At 37.6% G+C, this 22,330-nt stretch overlaps 1 protein-coding gene across 1 annotated transcript in view; it reads right to left on the reverse strand.

The window, feature by feature from the left end:
• The window catches only part of LOC114655882 (syntaxin-1A), a 414,537-nt gene that overhangs the window by 87,587 nt on the left and 304,620 nt on the right, over window positions 1-22,330 (reverse strand). Inside the window, exon 6 of the mRNA XM_028807166.2 lies at window positions 17,393-17,501. Coding sequence (XP_028662999.1) covers window positions 17,393-17,501 — 109 coding nt within the window. The remainder of the gene's footprint in view (window positions 1-17,392; window positions 17,502-22,330) is intronic.

Consider the following 22,330-nt stretch of genomic DNA (forward strand, 5'->3'; position numbering starts at 1 on the left):
TTTGCTAATATTTAACATTATTTTTGAGAGAAACTATATCTGGATTTGGACACATTTGGAAAATGTGCCAATATGGTGCTGATCTTCAATCTTTAAGGTGTTTTGTGAATATTTCAAGATCTATCAAATGTCATATTTGGGGTAAAAATTATTGCAATATCAATTTAGGTCTATATCTCAAAGAATCTCCAATGGATTATGGTGCTTAACCTTTCAAGGATCCCAAAATCATTCCGTTAGTCAGTCATTTTCTTAGTCTTGAACAGGGTCAAAAGGTGTGCAGCAGCCTATCCCAGCTACCACAGGGCACAAGGCAGGAACAAACCCTGGACAGGGAGCCAGTCCATTGCAGGGTGAAAACACAACCACAAACACACACACACACACACACACACACACAAACACACACACCAGGGCCAATTTGGGATCGCCAGTTCACCTAACCTGCATGTGTTCGGACTTTGGGAGGGGAAACCGGAGCACCTGGAGGAAACCCACACAAACACGGGGAGAACATGCAAACTCCACACAGGGAGGACCCTGGATACAAACCCTGGTCTTCTTATTGCAAGGCACCAGTGCTACCACTGTGCCACCATGCTGCCCAGTATCATTTAATCCATTATAATTTAATATAGCATACACAAAGTGCTTTACATAGCAAATAAGGGTACATTTTAAAAATTACATGCAATACACATACAATATTCAAAAAGTGATGTACAACAATCAAGTCACATTAGTCAGTCAGTCATTTCCTAATCCACTTAGTCCTGAACAGGTTTGTGGGGGTCTACTGGAGCTTATCCCATTCTAGCATAGGGTGCAAGGCCATCACAAGGCAGGCAAATACACATACACACACAGACAGACACCAACCACACACTGGGGCTAATTTAGGATCAAGTCACATGCAATTTGTAAAAAAATAAATCAATAAATAACATAAACACTCAGTGTGAAGCTCTCCTTAGCCAACAGGCAGTAAATCAATATATCAAATCAAAATTCTTCCTGGAAAATTTATGAATGGGCATTTGAAAAATAAAGTCTTCATGTTGATATAGCAGATATGTCAATGGCAAGAGCAAGCAAAAAACCCATAACTTTCAAAATTAATAGCTGCCAGAAAGATAAAGACACATGGTCTGCCTTTAGCGCAATGAGGTTTATGGTGGGTGCCAAGTGCATTTCAAAATAAATCCACCGTTAAATGGGGAATGCAAATGCAATGCATTCAGATGACATTGTATTCAGGTGATGTTCAGCTTTCTATGAACATTTTGAAGCTGTCATCATTTGCTAATTATCAATAATTACAGCCATCTTCAGATGACACTCTAAGCCTTAAATTCTGTGTTAGAAAGTTGTACACCACTGACCCTATATGAATATTCATTTGATTTTCTTGGCTTTCCAAAATTTTCAAAAATTCTAATCCACACCATTTTCCAGTCTCTCACAAGGACATTTACTGATTTAAAAGAACTGATAGCTCAGTTCTGTACATACAGTGACCAAGGCTTAAACCTACAAAAGGAACTTGGCAAAGGAGTATACTGGGTAAGAAGATTTCTGTTTTCTATTAAAGTGCAGACGTGTTGCATGCTGGTCAGACTTGTTGGTAAGAATTTTACTGTATTCTGTACACATACTACTATTACATACATTCTCTAACCTGCTTAATTAAATTCAAGGTTGCTGGAGCCAATACTGACAGCATTAAATGTGAATCAGAAATCAGCCTAGGGTGGGACAGCAGTCCATCACTGGGGTCACTCAAACACACACTGAAACTCACATTGGGCTCATTTGGGATGTAGGAGAAAAACTGTAGGCAGCAGGAAAAAGTCCATGTAGATATGGGGAGAATTTTTAAAAATGAAACAAGCAGTGACTAATGATTTTTAAACCCAGGATGCTGGACCTGTGAGGCTGTACAACTAACCATTGTGTGCCTGTGCTGCCTCTAAAATAAAAACACTGATACTCCACCACATAACAAAACACTTTACTTATTCTAAGATAAACTGAGCATACAAAAAACTAAATTTAATGGTGGACAGTGTTCAGCTTAATGGAGTGGCCAGAAGGGCATCTGATTTTTTTTTTTATACATTATACAATAGGTCATTAGTGATGATTAGTGAGCAGCAGTATGGTTTAATGTCAGAAACGAGCACCACAGATGCAATATTTGCTCTGAGAGTGTTGATGAAGAAGTATAGAGAAGCCCAGAAGGAGCTGCATTGCGTCTTTGTGGACCTGCAGAGAGCATATGACAGGGTGCCTCGAGAGTAGTTGTGGTATTGTATGAGAAAGTCAGGAGTGGCGGAGAAGTATGTAAGAGTTGTACAGGATATGTACGAGGGAAGTGTGACAGTGGTGAGAACTGCAATAGGAGTGATGGATGCATTTAACGTGGAGGTGGGGTTACATCAGGGATCGGCTCTGAGTCCTTTCTTATTTACAATGGTGATGGACAGGTTGACAAAGAAGATTAGACAGGAGTCCCCTTGGACTATGAAGTTTGCTGATGACATTGTGATCTGTAGCAAGAGTAATGAGCAGGTTGAGGAGACCCTGGAGAGGTGGAGATATGCTCTGGAGAGGAGAGGAGCGAAGGTCAGTAAGAACAAGACAGAATACATGTGTGTGAATAAGAGGGAGGTTAGAGGAATGGTGAGGATGCAGGAAGTAGAGTTAGTGAAGGTGGATGAGTTTAAATACTTGGGATCAACAGTTCAGAGTAATGGGGATTGTGGAAGAGAGGTGAAAAAGAGAGTGCAGGCAGGGTGGAATGGGTGGAGAAGAGTGTCAGGAGTGATTTGTGACAGACGGGTATCAGAAAGAGTGAAAGGGAAGGTCTACAGGACAGTAGTGAGACTAGCTGTGTTATATGGGTTGGAGACGGTGGGACTGACCAAAAAGCAGGACACAGAGTTGGAGGTAGCAGACTTAAAGATGCTAAGATTTGCATTGGTTGTGACAAGGAAGCATATGATTAGAAATGAGTACATTAGAGGGTCAGCTCAAGTTGGATGGTTGAGAGACAAAGTCAAAGAGGCGAGATTGCGTTGGTTTGGACATGTGCAGAGGAGAGATGCTGGGTATATTGGGAAAAGGATGTTAACGATAGAGCTGACAGGCAAGAGGAAAAGAGGAAGGCCTAAGAGAAGGTTTATGGATGTGGTGAGAGAGGACATGCAGGTGGTGGGTAACAGAGCAAGATGCAGAAGACAGGACGATATGGAAGAAGATAATCCACTGTGGCAACCCCTAACAGGAGCAGCCGAAAGAAGAAAAATACAGTAGGTCTCTTTCTACAGAAATATTAAACAGCACTTGGCATTGAGATAACATACATGAGAAAAAATTAAATACTAAAATGATTTTTGCCACATTGTATATCTTACATTGTGTCTATGCATTCTCTTTCAAATAAGCAATAGGAAGTATGTACTGACAGTGTCTAGTTTAGAATGTCCATGCCTGTCTTTAAGGTGAGAACACACAAATTCCAACTGACAGGAAAATGTTTTGGTTTTGAACCCAGCATCCCAGAGTTGTGAGAAGCTGAAATTAAATCAGTGCACCACCATGCCATTCCATCCTTTTAAATCATTATTATCTTGTATTGAAAATATATACTGTAAACGGTATTAGAAATTACCTTGTGAAAGGCATGAATGAAATGAAATGAAATGATATGAAGTGTGACATACGCTCAAGGCAGGCTAGTAGGATATTCTCCCTACTCATACTGTACATGTATGTTTAGCTGTTCTCCTTAAGCAAAGTGACAGTACAAAATTACAGATTCATTAACAGAAAATCAGGTGCCATGGAGACGAGTTGCAATTTCTTAGAAGTAACGATGCGCAGACAACTAGAGGATTTGCATCCAGAAAAGAGCTGTAATTTCTTCTCTATGATTCTGGAATTTGGTCACAAAGCACTCTATGCTATTTATAAAAAAGTTAAAGAAATCATTCTCAACATTTTCAAGGCATGTTCATGTAGGCATGTTCATGTTACACTTATTATACCTAAACTTATCCTGATACACTATTTTGAAACATAATAACAAAACACAATTTCATATAATTAACTCAAAAGCAACAGCAACCATTAAAATCTGCTAGCCAAAACTCTGATGTTAGGTTGTTCAAGTTTATCTATGACAACCTTGCCCTCCAGAAACCCTGCTGACCACTGTTTTTACCTAATCAACTTCTCAATCATTTACAGAGTCACTGGATTAAAAATAACAATTTTCTGAGTTTTGGCTGTCAAAGCAATCTAATCAACATCAATCCCTTTCACAAGTCTGAGCTAATCTGGTTTGTAGGTTTAAATATAATTCAGGTTAGGTGCATTGGTAATCCTAAATTGTCCCTAGTGTGTGCTTGGTGTGTAGGTGTGTGTGTGTGTGTCCTACGGTGGGCTGGTGCCCTGCCCAGGATTTGTTCCTGCCTTGCACCCTGTGCTGGTTGGGATTGGCTCCAGCAGACCCTGATGACCCTGTGTTAGGATATAGCGGGTTGGACAATGACTGACTGACTGAATATAATTCTGTGAAAAATATGTCCCCTGTTTGATTTGTGTAATGATTGTGGACAGGATGTATGTTTTCTCTTGGGTTGTAGTAGTATATAGAAGGGAATCTTTGAGACAAAAACACTTAAGGGTTGTAGTTTTTTTCACTTTTTGATGTACATGATAATCAAATCTGCAATCCTTGTAAATGACAATTTGACCCTAGTGAACTAGTCAAATGTAAGGCAGTGACACGATACATTGGTTAACATAACTCCCAATTTAGTTTTGCCCTCCCTAACATCAACTACTGTATGTACTGTCAGATATAAATGATACAATAAAACAACACAGCAAGAACCTCATACCAAGGGCCAACTATGGTGGTAATAGTGTAATGATTTCGAAAGCTTTGCTGCACCAAGACCTGGATAACTTCCCATCATTAAAACAAACATGAATTCTGTTCATCAAAGAATTGTTGTGAAGATTGCAAGGTCACCCATCCAAAAAAAGAAGCTAAAAAGCAATTGAATCATGCAGCAAGACAACTGTCTTGTCTGAAACACACAAACAAATCCAACCATAATTTAAAGTTATAGAATGGTCAATCAAAGTTCAGACCTAAATTCCAATAAGATGTTGAGGCAGCATCTGAAACTAGCAGTTAACTGCAGAAATCCCATCAGTTTAACTGAGTTGAGAGAGAGGAGTGGGTCTGTGTATGGTACAGTTCAGTGCTGTGTGAGGCCCATCAATTGTTACAGAAATCAGCTGGTTGTGGTTCTTGACCAGTTAGGAAGCACTTTTCCAGATATGTCATTGGACATTACCTAATTTCCTTTGATAAATAGATGGAAGCACTAACACACTGTATTATTTGTTTACTTTGGCTCTTTTAATCTAATATTAGTTTATTGATAATCAAATAACCATAGCAATGAAAAATGTAATAATTCAGAAGATAATACTGAATAAATGCTATTTCCAAACACTAGTTCTGATAACTATGAATGATTTTGAAAAGATATGAGTACAAATGAGAACATTTTCAAGTATGAAGCAGCTACTTTTTTAGCACTTACATGACAGAGCTTAATGCGTATTATTCACTTTTATTTATTAAAATGATTTACTAAGGAATGAGGGGAATTGTGAATTTAAACAGTATTACTGTGTTTATATAGCTTAAAACTAACAATAATAACATACCTATCTGCTAAATCACATACTACAGAATCAATTTACAGAATTAGTGCACAAGCATGAAAACAAGAAACTTAATTAAAGAAAGAATTCACTTAGCTGTAGGAAATGTTTTGTGAATAAAAGGCTGTCTGTGATGGAAAAATGTAGCACTGCTCTGTAAAACTGCTGTGATCATCCATGATCTAAGAACACTAACCTCCCACACAAGGGGCACTATTTCTCTTTGCATTGTTTCTTGAGAAGTAATTTATGAAACAACAATGCAGAGACTTAAATGTTTGCATAAATACATAAGAAGAGGGTCAATAGCAGGATGCCTAAGGCACATAAAACTATACGGTTACTGCAATGGTAAAAAAAATTAGCTTTGACTGAGCACAACTGGAGGGGTATCTCTGCTGTTTTGTGTCAGCTTTGTAATAAGGGATGCTTTTTTACAAGACAAGTTGAGTGCAGCCCCCTGTGACGATGGACCGAAGGTGGGTGCAACTTCATCAAATCCTCTCATATGAAGCTTGGAAAAAAAGATGACTGATTTAAGAACATTTATGTTAGGCAGAATGCCCAGTGGGGTCTGGGTGGTCTTTTGGCCTTGGAGATTTTGTTTTTTCTCCAGCCTAAATGGAGTTTTTTTTTCTGTCCTACCCATCTGACCTTACCTTTTTCTCTTTTTTTTACTTATTCTTTAATATTATTTCCTATTATGTCACTTTGACATCTTGTAAAGCACTTTAAGCTACATTGCTTGTATGAAAATATGCTATATAAATAAATGTTGTTGTTGGAGCACACTGGGTGCAACACAGCACTACTGAACAACAAACCAGGACTTCTTAAAGTGTGGATTCATCAAGACTGATTAAGTGTAGATGAATTAAGAAATATTAAATGGCATTTTTACACATTAATTTCTACATAAAAAAACAAACACAGGTAATTTGTTAAGTTAAAATTATTTACTTTCTTTTTCCTTATGATAGGTTAGAGAATAATGCCTATGGAAAAAAAAATAGTTTAAAACAAAAGCTGCTGCACAGAACAGTAGAAGCAGAGCCAGGTTCATTTTAGGGGATTCATTCACAAAAGAAAGGTTTAGAAAGGTCTGAATTAAATATTATATAGAGGAGGAGAGGTTAGGAGCATGCGCTGATACGGCGCATTGCTGCACCCACCACATGACAAATCAATTCAGGATCCCAGATTAGGGCCCAAGATTCAGCCATGCAACAGGTAACACCTTAGCATCACACTAGTTCAGATGGAAAGGAACCAATGTGAGGTTTTTTATGGTGGCTGGAGTGCCAAGTCTGCCACCAACCTCCAGGTTTTTCCCTGCGGGTTGGAGGGCCTACATGCAGGACTGGATGCAGATTAACATCATACCCAGGACGGAGAAATTGCAGGTTACCTTCCGATTGCCAGCGCAGATCCCTAGCCTCAGAGCCAACACTCTGCCCTAAATATTATATAGGATGGAACCTAAATAACTAAATTAAATTAACTTTCAGCAAGAGGTGTGCAGGAAGGATTAATTGTCTAATGGATTTACATGGTGCAAACAATGAAGATGAGCATTGTGGGGTGTGTTTGTTGATATCTTCTAAGATATTTCAGTGATTCTATAGCTGATAAGAGTTGCATCAGCTAAACTATAATATGATCTCTCATGTAGCCAGCCAGCATTTCTTTGGAAGTAATTTGAATTTGACAATCTGTTGATACTTTGTGAAGGTAGTCTGTTGAAGAGACAAACTATTATCCTGAGGTGAGATGATGAATTGCTGACAAATGGCTTTTGGACCTGAGAATGACAGGTAAGAAAAGACATTGGTGATGTTATATAATAATATAATGAAGAAAACAATGCTATTAAAAATGTGAAACCATTTCCAAAAGAATTAAGTGTGATCCACCCTTTGAGAGCAGTCGCCTACACAGCATTCACTCTCACAAAAAATACCATCTACAGAAGGAGAGTCTAGGAAGAAGAACATTTAGGGAAGTCTGCTACTCAGGTTCCAGTTAACACTGCAGTACAGCAGTGGAGGGGAAAGCTTGGATTCCAGTTAACACTGCAATACAGCAGTGGAGGGGAAAGCTTATACAAAATATGCTATAGTAAACACTAAAAATAATGAATAATCAGCATTCAGTAATTCATTATGATTTGTCTTTTAAATTACTTTATAGACATATATTCTATACGTTTTACGTTTACACATTAACATATAGATTTAGGTAGCATTTATACACACTTAAAAGTGATTATCCAAAAAGAAGGATATACTGTACTTAATGACAGGCACCACATGAAATGAGTAGGTATAATTTTTCAGATGTAAGGCAAGATACTCTTGAAGTGTAATCATCAGAACAGAGAAAGACTACATGAAAAGAAAAAGTAATTAAATTCAGGTTCAAAATGTTCTATATACCAAGAACTTCCTGGAATTTTTCTAGATATAGAATAAGAAAGGTATGTATTATAGCACCCGTGACCCTGTGTTAAGATATAGCAGGTTGAATAATGGATGGATGTATTGTAGCAGACTTTTTTTATTAGTACCCAACAGTAAAAAAAAAAAATTACCTGTCTGCTGCTGTCTGTAAGTAATGGTTCATAACTGAACGTAAACCTGATGCAATCCACCAAGCCAGCTTACTTTTGGACCTTTTCATCTGAGCCATTACAAACTGTGAAAAACTAATAGACAGACAGGAGTATGCCTTGTTTTTCCTGGGAATAGAGACACTCGTTCTGCTGATGATTTTGATGTGTTGTCCTTGTAAACTAGCAGTAAATAAGGTATTTTTCCATAATGGTTGAGTATTTTTTCTCCCTCCATTACCTTTTCTGAGGCATGTGTTTGATTGTAGGAGCATCTGGATGCTAGTTGAGCCTGAGAATAAACCGCATTTTCTTTGCAGGTTAATTTACTCTACACGGGTTGATAGTAAGTCTTAACAACAGAGTATTTAATATGATTGCCCCCTAAGCTCAAGCTTACACATTTTTTGTTTCATAAAATGATCAATAGACTAAAAGACTTAAGTACATTTGAAATAGGTGAGAGGTACACTTTAATTTTGAAAATGGTTCACACTAAATTTCCATATTATTTTTCCTTTTAACCTGTCCCATAAAGAATTTCTACTAGCTTTACTAAACTGCATGCCAAACTTTGTGCAGAAGCTGTCGCCAGAGGTGAATTAAACATGCCTGTCAGTGTATGGCTTGACCCTGTAGTTTATAGACGACTTGAAATCTGTATTTACAGTCCAATTTATTCCTGATATATTGCCCTCAGAGTATATAACGAACCACTTCAATTTTAATGTAATGAGATGATTATTTTCCTGATGCAGGTATCAGTAGTTTTAGGTTTATAGGCTATCTGTCACATGTACAGAGTACAGTGAAATTCTTACTTGCATGTGCTTATCAATGTCCAACACATCAGCACTCTCTAAAGAAATAATTAATAACTATCTTACCTCTAACCTTCTGTCTTCCTTACTTGAAAAATAACAGAACATTAAAATGTTTTGATTTCATTAATTCTTCAAAAACTGCTCTAACATGGTAGGTGTGAAATACCTAATTCTACCTGCATGTTGCTATCACTTCACAAGTTAGACTGCTAATTCAAAACTGTCTTAAATTATCTAGATTATTTTAGCTTGAATTCATAGTCTCAGGCATGTAGCAGTGGTTTGCCATTAACAAACCACTTACAAACACGTGGTTATTATTCACCCATTTAAGATATATTTATTTGGAAAAATTCTGGTGGATTAGCTTTACCAAAGCCTTTGACATGTTTCAAAATCTGGATTAGATCTATCATTGTCTCTATTGAAGATTTTCAGTTCCCTTAGATTCAAAGTAAATGTCATATTCATTAGTCCCAGGATATATTTGCTTGGTTTACTATTTGCCTTCCTACTCCTTCTGCGTTGTGCCTTAATATGTCAGTAGTTATGAATACAGTTCCACTGAGAAACTGTGATTTTAATCTAAACACTCAAAAGCAATATGAGCGTCTTTCAATTACAGCATCAGCTGTTATGACAATTTGATCTTTTCAGGGATCTCTTGGATTTACAAGTGCCTTACATTGGAGAGAATAAATGTGTCATGACATTCACTGATAACATTTAAAGTGAGAAAAAAAATTAAACAAAGGCAATTTTATGCAATTTGTTTCCATAAAAAATTTGGTGGGGCCACAAGGACCTGGGAGAGATGTAATCAGAAGGAGCGCAGCCATCCCAAGAAGCTGCACAGATGATGTGTATGTGTGTGCCTGAGTGTGAGTGAGTGAGCTAATGAGTCATTGACACTTACAAGATCTGTTCAAGACTTGACTCATGGAGTTGGGGAAAATGAATGAAGATCATGTTGCCTCAGACCCCAAGTAAGTGGAGTGAGGCAGAGCTGGTGGCATGAATGCGCAGGCAGGTGACATTGCAGTAAAAGATTATTAGAGCCTTACAGAAGGACCTGTGCAAGACTAAAGCAGCATCATCAACACTGGAAAGTAGCCGAGGAAGGAGACAGTTCTCCAGTAAGCTTCTTGTGAATTAGTAAGAAAGACAGACACTGTGTTTCACAATGTATTAGGCTACCAGCACCAAGGATTCTACGATATCAGCCAAACAGTACCATACAGACAAATCATACAAAATGAAAATCTACCAGCTACAGTACAACCCCCAAAGAACAGTATTTGATATCAATATCAAATACAGTAGATCCCCGTGAAGTCGCGGTTCAGGGTTCGCAGACTCAGTCTTTCGCGGATTTTTTCTTAGAACCTAACTATTAATTGTTAGCAGAAAGCGCAAATATCCTCTGCAATTTTTTATGGCTTTTTTCGTGGCAATACTGTGCTGTAGAGAGAACAGGAAGCAACCGCTGAGGGAAACGCGGTTTGGGATGGTGAAAGTAGCCAATCCAAGAGCGTTATTCATTTCTCCTTGCTGCTGATTGACTGCTGCCATGTGATGCGTCTCCAGGTGAGTGGGTTTACCACCGCGGTTTGGGATGGTGAAAGTAGCCAATCCGAGAGCGTTATTCATTTCTCCTTGCTGATGATTGACTGCTGCTTTGTGACGCCTCTCCAGGTGAGTGGGTTTACCACCGCAGTTTGGGATGGTGAAAGTAGCCAATCTGAGAGCGTTATTCATTTCTCCTTGCTGATGATTGACCGCTGCTTTGTGACGCGTCTCCAGCCGAGTGTCCTCATGTTTTCCATTTTGTTATTGTTTTGTTATTCGTAAACGCACACGATGTCTTCAAATCACCCTGCACCTTCTAAGGCTTCTGGAACTGAGCCTAAGCACAATCCGAGAGCGTTATTCATTTCTCCTTGCTGATGATTGACTGCTGCTTTGTGACGCATCTCCAGCCGAGTGTCCTCATGTTTTCCATTTTGTTATTGTTTTGTTATTCTTAAACGCACACGATGTCTTCAAATCACCCTGCACCTTCTAAGGCTTCTGGAACTGAGCCTAAGCACCAGAAGAAGTTTAAAACACTCCAGGAGAAGGTTGAACTACTGGATTTGCTCCGGGAACTAAAAAGTTATGCTGCAGTAGCACACCACTATGGCATTAATGAAAGCACCGTACGCTACATAAAGAAGAACGAAGCAGCGATCTGGAGTACCATATTTGTCAGTTTCTGTGATAGTGCCGAAAAGGTAACGACCGTAAGGAATAAAAATATCATCAGGATGGAATCTGCCTTGGCACTGTGGATAACCGACTGCAGGAAGAACATCCCCTTGGACGGTAATATCATCCGTGAGAAAGCACGGAAATTATACCAGCAGTTCGCTACAGGAGACAGTTTAGCAACTTCCCATCACAATGTTCCTGAAACCTATAAAGAAAAGCCAGCACGAAACCCCACCAGCAGAAGACCCCTACAAAGATACGACTCCTCCTGAAGCGCCTGAAGAAGAGGCGCCACCCGAGGAGTGTTAAATCCTCTGCATCGTACTGCACAGCTACTTCATCATCAATATCATTCATCATTGGTGAGTACCTGTACATTTTACTGTATTTTAATTAAATTAAATTATTATGTATTTACTCTACTTATAACAAAGAAAACTACAGCACATACCAAAGAAAACGCATTTGCATGAATTACAGTACATATAGCGGTAACATTGGTATTTTACATTCTAGGATCGTGGGAGACATAACAGTACTCTACAGTATACGGGTTTACCTTTACATTCTGTTCTTAGGTAATGTATTAAAGTAATTTTTTAGGTAATGTATTAATGTATTAAGCTGAGTTTGCAACGAAATTAAAGTGCTTTGGGGGCATACTGTATTTAGGGTTGAAACTATAAAAATAGGCGTTTAAAAAGCATTTTTAACCACATCCAAAAGTCACGGTTTTTCACAATTCGAGGGTGCTCTAGGAACGTAACCCCCGCGAATTTTGGGGATGTACTGTATACAAAAAGCAGAACTGCAAATGCATATTGTCACGTGCAAGTTCTTGGTTGATGGTTTAAGGGCTCGGATAATAAAAATTCTGGTGCTGTGTGATAACACTCTCTCTTTTTCTCCCTCTGCAGAGAGAAGATTGATGGTGCTCCACCAATAATGTCACTTCCAGTGTCCATCCATCTGGAGTGGTAGTTATTAATGGGCATAAAATCAAAGCACTTACAGATTCCGGCAGCAACATCTCTATTGTTACCCATCGTTACATACTTCCACGACAGTGGGAAACCGCATCGACCAGTCTAACCTGTATCCACGGGGAAACTTAATTGTACAGGTCCGACTTATTTATTATAACTTATCAAGTTTTAACTTGTAAAATCAGGGTGGGTGTCATGTGCAGCCCCCCTTTCCCCATTATCACAGGGTGGGACTGGTCACAAAGCAAAAGAGCAGAGTCACATGGCTACTCTCATGACATCATGGTCAGCCATCTCTATGGAGGCGAGGTTGTCACTGATCCCCTCTCACAATTACATTTTCAATTTAAGCAAATGCCGGCATCATTTAAAAGAGAACAATAGAACTACGATTCCCTCAAGTTTACAAAGAATGAGTTTGTTCTGATTGATGGACAATGTACAAATCCTACCTTGCCACAGGGGCTGCACTTTCCTATTATACTGTGTAGCTGAACATGAGGGAGAGGTTAGGTCATTGTTATTAGTTCCGCAACCTTACCGGTGGCAGGTTTGCAAACTGGTATATACCCATCTCCTAGGTGCCCAACTGGAAACCAAAAAAATATTAGAATGGATCAGAATTTTATTTTTTTGGCTGGGAATTAATGAGGAGGTCTGTCACTTTTGCATTTCCTGCTCAGAGTGTCAACTGAAACAAAATTCCTAGTTCCTTTCAACCAAGGGGTCACAAAAATAGGGCTATTACCTTCAAGACACACGACGGAACTGAATGTATTAGCTTCTCAGAGTATAAAAGAAATTTTCACATATATGATATGTAAGGTGTCTTTACTTTTTTACATCACTGTAAACACATAAGCAAGTTAGCCAACGAATTTACCTAGTGTACCTACATTTTAGCTAAGAAATTATCACCTGCAATTTAATGTAGCAGACCATTTTAGTTAAAAACTTGATAAGACAGCCACAATTCAGTTTAGCTCTGTAATGCTGTACCTTTTAAATATTGCAGTTCGTTTTGTGCAGTGCAATGGATGACACTGTGTGCCAGGTATGCCAGTGGATATGAATCAGATATTCAAGTTTGGCTAGGCAAAAATCATCTCATTTTAACAATGGCATATCTCTTGTTGGAAAACAGTGACAATTAAAGTGACCCGATTAGATTTAACTCTTCACAGCGCATGTTAAATCCCACAGTCCATTGGCATAGATAAGCAAGTGCACCAAGTTTACCAGATAATTAAATTAATGTAATTACATTGGACTGGTCAAACTTCACATGCAATCAAAATATGAAATATGAATTGCTTACATAACTTGTGCAAATAAGAAGCCAGCTCAAATAAGAAGCCAACTATGAGCTAGTAAGCAGTAGTTAGCTAAATAATGTCATTTCCTTTATGCAGTGATGCAGTGCTTAGCGCTGCTCTTTATGGATCCAACTGGGCTTGAATGTATGGCCTGCTTTTATAAATTTGCCAATATCCATTTCAGTGAAGTGTAACTGTTTAAATAACATCAAACTGTTAAGTGATATGTCCTGTTCACAGAAAATGATGTACAGTAGCACATAATGGCATTTGGTGCTCATCGGATTGTATGTGGCACACACCATAATAGCTGGCGCAACCTTAAAGTACCTGGTGCATAGGCTATAGTAAGTGGTGACTGCCAGACAGTAAGTGGTGCACATGAGATTGTAAGTGGTAAGTACGAGTTAGTAAGTGGCGAGTATGAGTTAGTAAGTGGTGAGCATGAGATACTACATGGTGAGCACAGGATGAGAAGTGTGCACAAGATAGTTTCCCAAAAACAAATGTACACCATATCCCCTCAGGGGCTCCACAGTTTGCTATAAACATTTTAAGAATATATTAAATTACTAGGGTGAATTTCTACTTATTTATTCTGCTGTTTTCCAAGTTTTCAAGGTATAATTAGCTCCAATCAGCATATCTAAGATGCATGTTCAAAAAGAGTCTAGCATACATCACCTGTAGCACAAAACTCTCACAGTGTAAACACCCATTTGCCTTGAGCAGGCCTGTCCAAAAAACTTTGGGAATCTTACTTAGCAAAGAACCACTTAAGCTCCCCTCTAACTCATGTGATCCATTTTTTTAAAAATTTTATATCCTAAAGGTGAACAGTAAAACATAAGGCTGTATCCTGCTTATAGTCAACATAAAGGACAGCCAAAAATGATAAGATGAACTTACACTTTTTGTTGTTGCTGTTTTTTTATCACTGGCAAAAATGTTTTCAAAATGTATTGCTGTCACTGGATAAAGTGTTGACAGCAATTACATTTTTAGTGTGTTTTTGTTTGATTTCCTTATGACCATTTTAGAGAAAAAAATATACGTTATTAAAATATCCAACAAATCCAAAAATGAATTGGGTTGTCATTAAAAGCCTTGGTAATTGCTTTAAAGAGGTAATTTAATTATATCTGTTGATGTATACATCTGAGCTTGGATAGGGTTATTCAGTGAGTAAGTCAGAGTGACACCATTTCACCTCCTCAGCTACTAGGCTTTGTAGTAAACAGCTTCAACAACGTCTGTCATGTTGATTCATTTTGCTTACCCAACTATTTATTGAACAGTTCAGTCGTTATTTTCTGTCAAATTCTAGCCAACTGACCTTATCATCAAACTGTCATTTAAAGAATAAATAACCAATTCTATATCTAAGGACTCTATTTTTCTTAATTATACAGCTATCTTATGTAAGTGTGCATTATTTATTTTTATATACTATGTATGCATTATTATTTTTATCAAATTTTAAATTGTTATTGTCTTTGCATGTAATTACTTCTATGACATCTTGTAAAGCACTTTGAGCTGCATCCTTTGAATGAAAACGCGCTATAGAAATATTGTTGTTCAACATTTTTATTACTGAATATAGTTGTTAATATAATATGTAGAATTCAACTTGTTAAATGTAGACATTTCTGTAACATACCTCTGAGCCAAATACGTATCTCTACATGGACACTTCAGTTACTTTTTGCTATATGTCTACACAAGTGACCATTGTACTTCATTTGCTTGTGCACACCTACTACCCAGCTGTGTCATATTTGTACATATCTGTCAACCCAAGGTCTTCATCTGCTTAACATATTGTCTACAAATATTGCAATACATTCAATGTCACTGCTTTTAAGCAGAAAATATATTTCTAGTTTACAGCATATAGGTAGTTTTGGTTGTTTGTTTTACTGGAAGCCTAAGAAGCAAACACAATGCTGACATCCTACTGTTTAACAGGATTAGTTGTACTTTGTCAGCCTGTTAATCCTGCAGGTTAATGATGCCCAGTCAATAATTATTCTCAGACATTAAGACCCAAGTTATTGTGGTTTTACATAAACATAAAATAGTATTTGTGGATGTTGGCTTGTGATTATTCTTCACCAAATGAATACATACTGATATATTCTTCCACCTAAAAAACATAGCTTTAGAAACATTAAACCTCTTACCTATTTACTTAATTCACGATGTTAAGATGCTCAGCAGTTTGTTGGCTGCAAGAGATTCAGAATTTAGCATCACTGCTTATCTGTCAATGGATTATTATCCTTTCATTATGCTTTCTTTAAAAATTTTCCCTAGTGAAATTGATTTGGCATGACTTTTCATGCTTCGTTCCTTGCTGTGAGGGTTGGCCCACAACTAAACCCAGTGATTTTCCAAAACATAATACTCCACCACTCATCATAATTACCCGTCTTTAAATACTGTACAGTCTACTTTTATTTACTGTTTAAATTTTGCAAAGTGTCATGGATATAGATACAAAGGAGTCATATATAATTATTCATATAACATACTGTATGTTACAAACCATCCACTCTTAAATAATTTCTTTTGATTTAGATCTTAAGAGAATCTTATAGAATCCCAAACCCTAGCATCTTTGAAATTCCATGATTTTCAAAGACTACCATTATTGATGACTCCCGGTAATGCACAAACCAAACCAAACTGTGGACCCAATGACTAACAGTTAATCTTGAGCAGGCAGCAAGCAAGCCGTTATGAAACTGTGGAGTATCCTATGAATGTGAAGAGACTTAGAAAAAACCTAAACACTCATTTCAAAATACATTCTTTACAGCAAACTCTCACAGAGACTTTGAAAGTAACATTCAAGTATTACTCCATGTATATTTACCTTGCTCCAAGAGATTCATAGTGATGGCCAGGAGAAATGTATTCATGGAGAAATGTCGAAGACAAAAATCTCATATTACTCATGTCACATATTCCACATATCAAGTCATCCAGGTTAATGTTCACAACGGGCCATATACCAGCATTTGTTTATTAAAATATTGTTAAAGAAATGCAGGAAATCAGAGCAGCTCACACTGAGGAAACACATTTACAGTGAACAAGCTTTTGAGTTAAAGACAAGCATATCCCCTTCATTCATTGGTCAAGAGTCCTGTCTTCAATTCAAAAGCTCATCCTGTGTGAACAAGTTTCCTCCACATGTGTTGTTCTAATTCTATCAAAAAATTTGTTGCTTTCTTTCTACATAAAAACATACGATAAATTTTTTTTTGTCCATCGCTACAAACCACATGGAATAAGAAACATTAAAAAAATATTTTTGGGGCGGAGTAACCCTTTGCATAATTATACATTAATTGTTTATTATCCTAATATAAATCCTCTTGAACATTCCCACCTGAAAGGCACAAATATTTGCAAACATTACATTAATACCTTTAATTTGTTTAAACATTGATGGCTCATATACATAAAAATTTGACTTCAAAGTACAAAACTTAATTTTCTTAACTTCAGATATCAGAACATACATCACAGCAAACTTAATTAATATTGATATGGGATTATATCAAACCTTTTTATTCCATGGATATTTTATTGCATACTAAGCAACCTAATTTAACATTTCAACTTAAACTGTTGAGTCAAGATACCTACTGATTTCCAGCTGTCGCTGAATCCTTCCCTTGCAGCGCTCCCTGTAGTCTGACTGAGTAGCATTGTACTCGGACATCACTTCTACAAACTTGCGTGATAGAGTGGAATGCTGTCAAAAAAGAAAGGAGGGAATATTGCTGACAGTTTCAAAACGTGAGAGAGGAACTCTCAATTCCCTAGACACGTTTCCGTGGGATTACAATTTTTATTGTCTTCCCCAGACAGGATCATAGAAGTTGAAGTTGTATTGGAATGATTAAATAAGATAGACATAACCTACCTACAAGCAATATGTTGAAAAACATATTTTTATATTGTGAACACGAATGCTAAATACCTATAGCTCATCAAATTCCATTCATGTCAATGTGGAAAGAAAACATGCATTTGGAGTGGTGGCTCTGACGTTAGGGATCCATGCCAGTAATCAGAAGGTTGCCATTTTGAATCCCGTAAATGCCAGAAGTGACTCTACTCCATTGGGCCCTTGAGCAAAGCCCTTAACCTGCAATTGCTTCATCCTGGGCATGACGTTAATCTGCATCCAGCCCTGTAAGCAGATCCTCTAATTTAGGGAAAATATGGGGGTTGATGGTAGGACTGGCACTCCAACCACCGTAAAAAAAAAAACCTCACACTGTTCCAGTGTGGTGCTGAGGCGTCACCTGCTACAGTCGGGTTCTAATCCAGGTGGTTCGTCATGTAGTGGGTGTAGCAACCTCTCTCACTCTCTTTTCACAAGGAAATTTAATCTGATAGCATGTATCATTCTGTATACAGCTTACTCTACCATATACCTTCACAATAATAGGTACACAGTCTATATATTATATTGTACTGTATGTACAGTATATATATTTAATATGGACTCACTGTCTTGGCAACATAGACCACTGTCAGGCAGGTATGAAGTCCACACCCTGCCTTAATTACTGACTACCAGCATAGCAAACAAAAAAGCATTCTGTTAATCCACGTATACAGCACGTGGCAGGCCTTCTGCTAGGTTTTTAGAGTGCCTTGCCTTCAACCTGCTATCCTCAATGCTCTTTATAGGAAGAGTATACATCTGATCCCATTTGTAGTGTACCACAATTCTCAGTATTGATCTCCTTTGAATTTGTAGCATAAATGCTCAGATTCAATCCATACACAGAGAATTCCTGACCACTGTCAGTAGTTTAAAAAAGTAAGCAAATCGGAGGTACTTGCATGTGTTATATTTTTACACAGACTTCATCAAAGTAGGACATCTTGAGGTACACAAAGGGCAACACTGTCTGGTGGGCAGAGATTTTCCCCTGCTTTACCCATCTGTGCAGCCGCAATCTGTATATGTTGTACTGACATAATATCAAAAGAAAAAAATCAAGACATTTTCTTCAGCAGGTAATCTGAATAGAATTCAAGAAGCAGAACACTTAAATTAAGGCAGCAAATTAAGCTTGACCTACTACAATAGTTTACATTTTCCAACAGTGTAACACAGCTTGAGTTCCCTGAAATTCATATTGCCAGACGGGGCTGAAAAAATACACCAGAAGACCTTTTGGGAGGGATTTAAAGTTGTCCACCTTCTCCATAGCTTTTCTGCTATATTGACCCTGTATGGCCTGATTAAGCTTGTGTTTTTGTTTACTTCTTATTTAGAAAACAAAATTCTCTTCTTGTGTTTTAGTCATTTACTTGAAGGCCAGCCCACACTCCCAAAAGAGATACATAATTATTGATTTTCCTGGCTTTTAAAAACATTACTACAAAGCTGCTCATCATAAGAGCAAGTGGAGGAAAATCTTCCTTGAACATTCTGCATACCAAGAAGTGACAAAAATTGTGATCACTCATCTTTGTGGCACCCACTCTTCTGAACTCTCCACAAGCATGTGTGTGTAGCTCCATTAGTCACAGGACCAAGGCCATTACACCCTTTGCCTTCAATCACACACAGTCTCAAAAGAAATCTGTTATTTCTGTCTGTTAACTTCTTTTACTCTCGAGTGCGTTACTACAGTAAATTATAGTTGTTTTGGCAGAGTGTTCATCTTGTATGTTTATTAATGTTTCCATATTTTGGAAATGTTCCAGTTCTGATGTTGTTTATTTCGTCTTTGTAAACAACTCCTTTATTTAAGTGACCACTTTTCAGATATTCCTATATACAAATGCTACATAACTAGCTACTAATAAACAGAAAATATTAGGCGGAACATCTGATGTTGTTTATTTCGTCTGTGTAAACAACTCCTTTATTTAAGTGACCACTTTTCAGATATTCCTATATACAAATGCTACATAACTAGCTACGAAGAAACAGAAAATATTAGGCGGAACTGGACAGTTACAGTTCTTTTAATAATGTTTGCAAAGTTCAAATCAGAAGTACAAAAAGCAAGCTCAATACCGGGAACTCAAATAAGGGGAAACCAGTATGTGTTCAAATTCAGACAATCAACCTTTAAAATAGCAAGTTTCTAAAGAGTGGCTCAATATTCTTAACAGCAAGTGACATATCATCTTGTTCTCAGATAAGAACTAGAATAGGTAACTAATTAACAATCATCCTTTTTCATTTTATTGTCTGAGAATTTGTTCTGACAAAATAATTCTATACTAAAAAGATCCTGCTTAGGGGTATTTGTAGCAAATATATTAAAAAGACAAAGTTGGTCTTCCTGTTCAGAAGAATTCTTACCCCATATAAAAGATGTTTAATTGGATAAAACCATTTAAAAAATATCATCCACAAGATACGTGAACTTGCCCCACTTCCATAGTCTTCCTATTGTGACAATACTAAGTCTGCTGCAGTAAAACATTTTGCTATTACATGAGCCATTAGTAATGTTTCAATTCACACTTAAAATGAACGCATCTTATTTTCAACATACACAAAAAACTCGGCAAAAAGTGATTTAGTAAATTTATCATACACCCTCTGATCACTAAACTGTGGTTATGATTGTGAAGCACCGAGGCCAAGTTGGCAGCACAACACATAAAACACTACCTGGAAAAGTCCTGCTACTTGTTTATTTAATGTTTCTTTCTATGTCAAATGTGGCCAAATTATCCTCATTTATTTCAGTTTACAGCTATAGCAAATTAGCCCACCAATCTCCATACGTTACATGTACTAAGACAATAGATTGAATTCTTATTTGTGTTTAAATTCTGAGCTGAAATGCCAATGGCTAATCAGCCTCTTAACCCATTTCCTGCCCATCTACAGCAGTTTTTCCAGAGGTCATAGGTTTAAATATATTGATTTTCTTGTAACATGCCTCATCAAGTCTCAGAGTTTTTAATCAGAGCCAAGTTTCAGTGTGAACATACAGAATATCAAGCCTTTGGGATATTTTCTGAGTGAGCACATATATTTAAGTTTCATACTTTTGAGAGCTAATTCACTGCAGAATATGTAGGCTGCATATCCCACTCACACCAAAAGTTAGAGATTTATACAGTAATAGAATAAATGTAAATGTCGATTTTTCTCAAGTGTGTCAACCTCTCTTGTTCAGCACTTCCTGTCTCAATTGTGCTTCACTGAGCAAAAGAAGTGAAACTGATCAAACATTGTTCTATTCAGGAAAACATTCGAATCCAAAGTTACATATACCCTGTTGTTTTTTCTAAGACTCTGTGAAGCGCCTTGAGCATGGGAAAGGCGCTATATAAATAAAATGTATTATTATTATTATTAAACAGACCAAAACAATACTGACCAATCAGATTGTTTGAGAGACTGGACACACACACAAAGAACATATTGTGTTATTATATACAGTGGCATGCAAAAGTATTCAATCCCCTAAAAAGCCATCATAACTTTCTGCATGACAAAAGATTTATACAGATATTTATCTACTCTTAATGTGAATTCTTGTGCTCTAACAATACATTTCTAAAGACTAAAAAAACTCAAAAGTTGGTGTTTGTGTAAGTGTTTAAACCTCTGTGCTGTAGAAGCTCCAGGTTTACACAAATGACAAAGTAATCACAAACAACACAAAGTGACAGTCATTTGGCCATAATTAAACAAAATTAGGTTGTACTTGTGAGACCTGTCTATCTCTCTGGATACAAAAAAACCCTTTGTCAAGACCGTAGTCTTTGTTGGACAATCATTGCAAGAATGAAGACAAAGGAGCATTTTGCTGATGTGAGAAAACAATGTCATAGAAATGCACAAGGCAGAAAATGGCTACAAAAATATCAAAGAGTTTGAATGTCCTGTTAAGCACTGTTGGATCCATCATCAGGAAGCAGAAGGTTCATCACAGCACCCAGACTCATGCTAGAACAGGATGTCCCTCAAAACTAAACATTAGAGCACAACGTTGACTGGTGAGAGAAACTACTAAAAATACAACCATCACACTCAGAAGTCTGCAATGCTCTTTGGCTTGAACTGAGTGAAGGTGCAGGGGTCCACAATTTCAGGAGCTCTCCATAAAACAGGCCTCTACTAGAGGGTAGCAAGAAAGAAGCCACTCCTTAAGAAGGTCCACATAAAAGCACATATGGGATCTGCTACAATGCATGAGAAAGACCCCGTTAAGATGTGGAAGAAGGTTTTATGGTCAGATGAGACCAAAATAGTATTTTTTGCTCAGACTTCAAAGAGGTATATGTGGTGTAAAACTAGTGGTGCAACGGATCACTGTTGATCCGTGATCCGAACCGATTCCTGCCCACGGTTCGGTACGCACGTGATCCGAATATCCGAGAAAAAAAAAAGTTCCACTGTATTGTGCGCGTGTCTCTCGTGCACTCTCTCAACCTCTCTTGCGCACTAACTCAATAGCTCTCGTGCAATGAACTGCAATTAAACTTCTCTCACGCACTATCTCGCTCGCGCACTAACTCGGTAGCTCTCGCGCACTAACTTTCTCTCTCGCGCACTAACTCTGTGTCTCTCGTGCACTAATTCAACCT

The sequence above is a fragment of the Erpetoichthys calabaricus genome, chromosome 8 (genome assembly GCF_900747795.2).
Source record: "Erpetoichthys calabaricus chromosome 8, fErpCal1.3, whole genome shotgun sequence".
In the NCBI taxonomy this organism is placed as follows: Eukaryota; Metazoa; Chordata; class Cladistia; order Polypteriformes; family Polypteridae; genus Erpetoichthys; species Erpetoichthys calabaricus.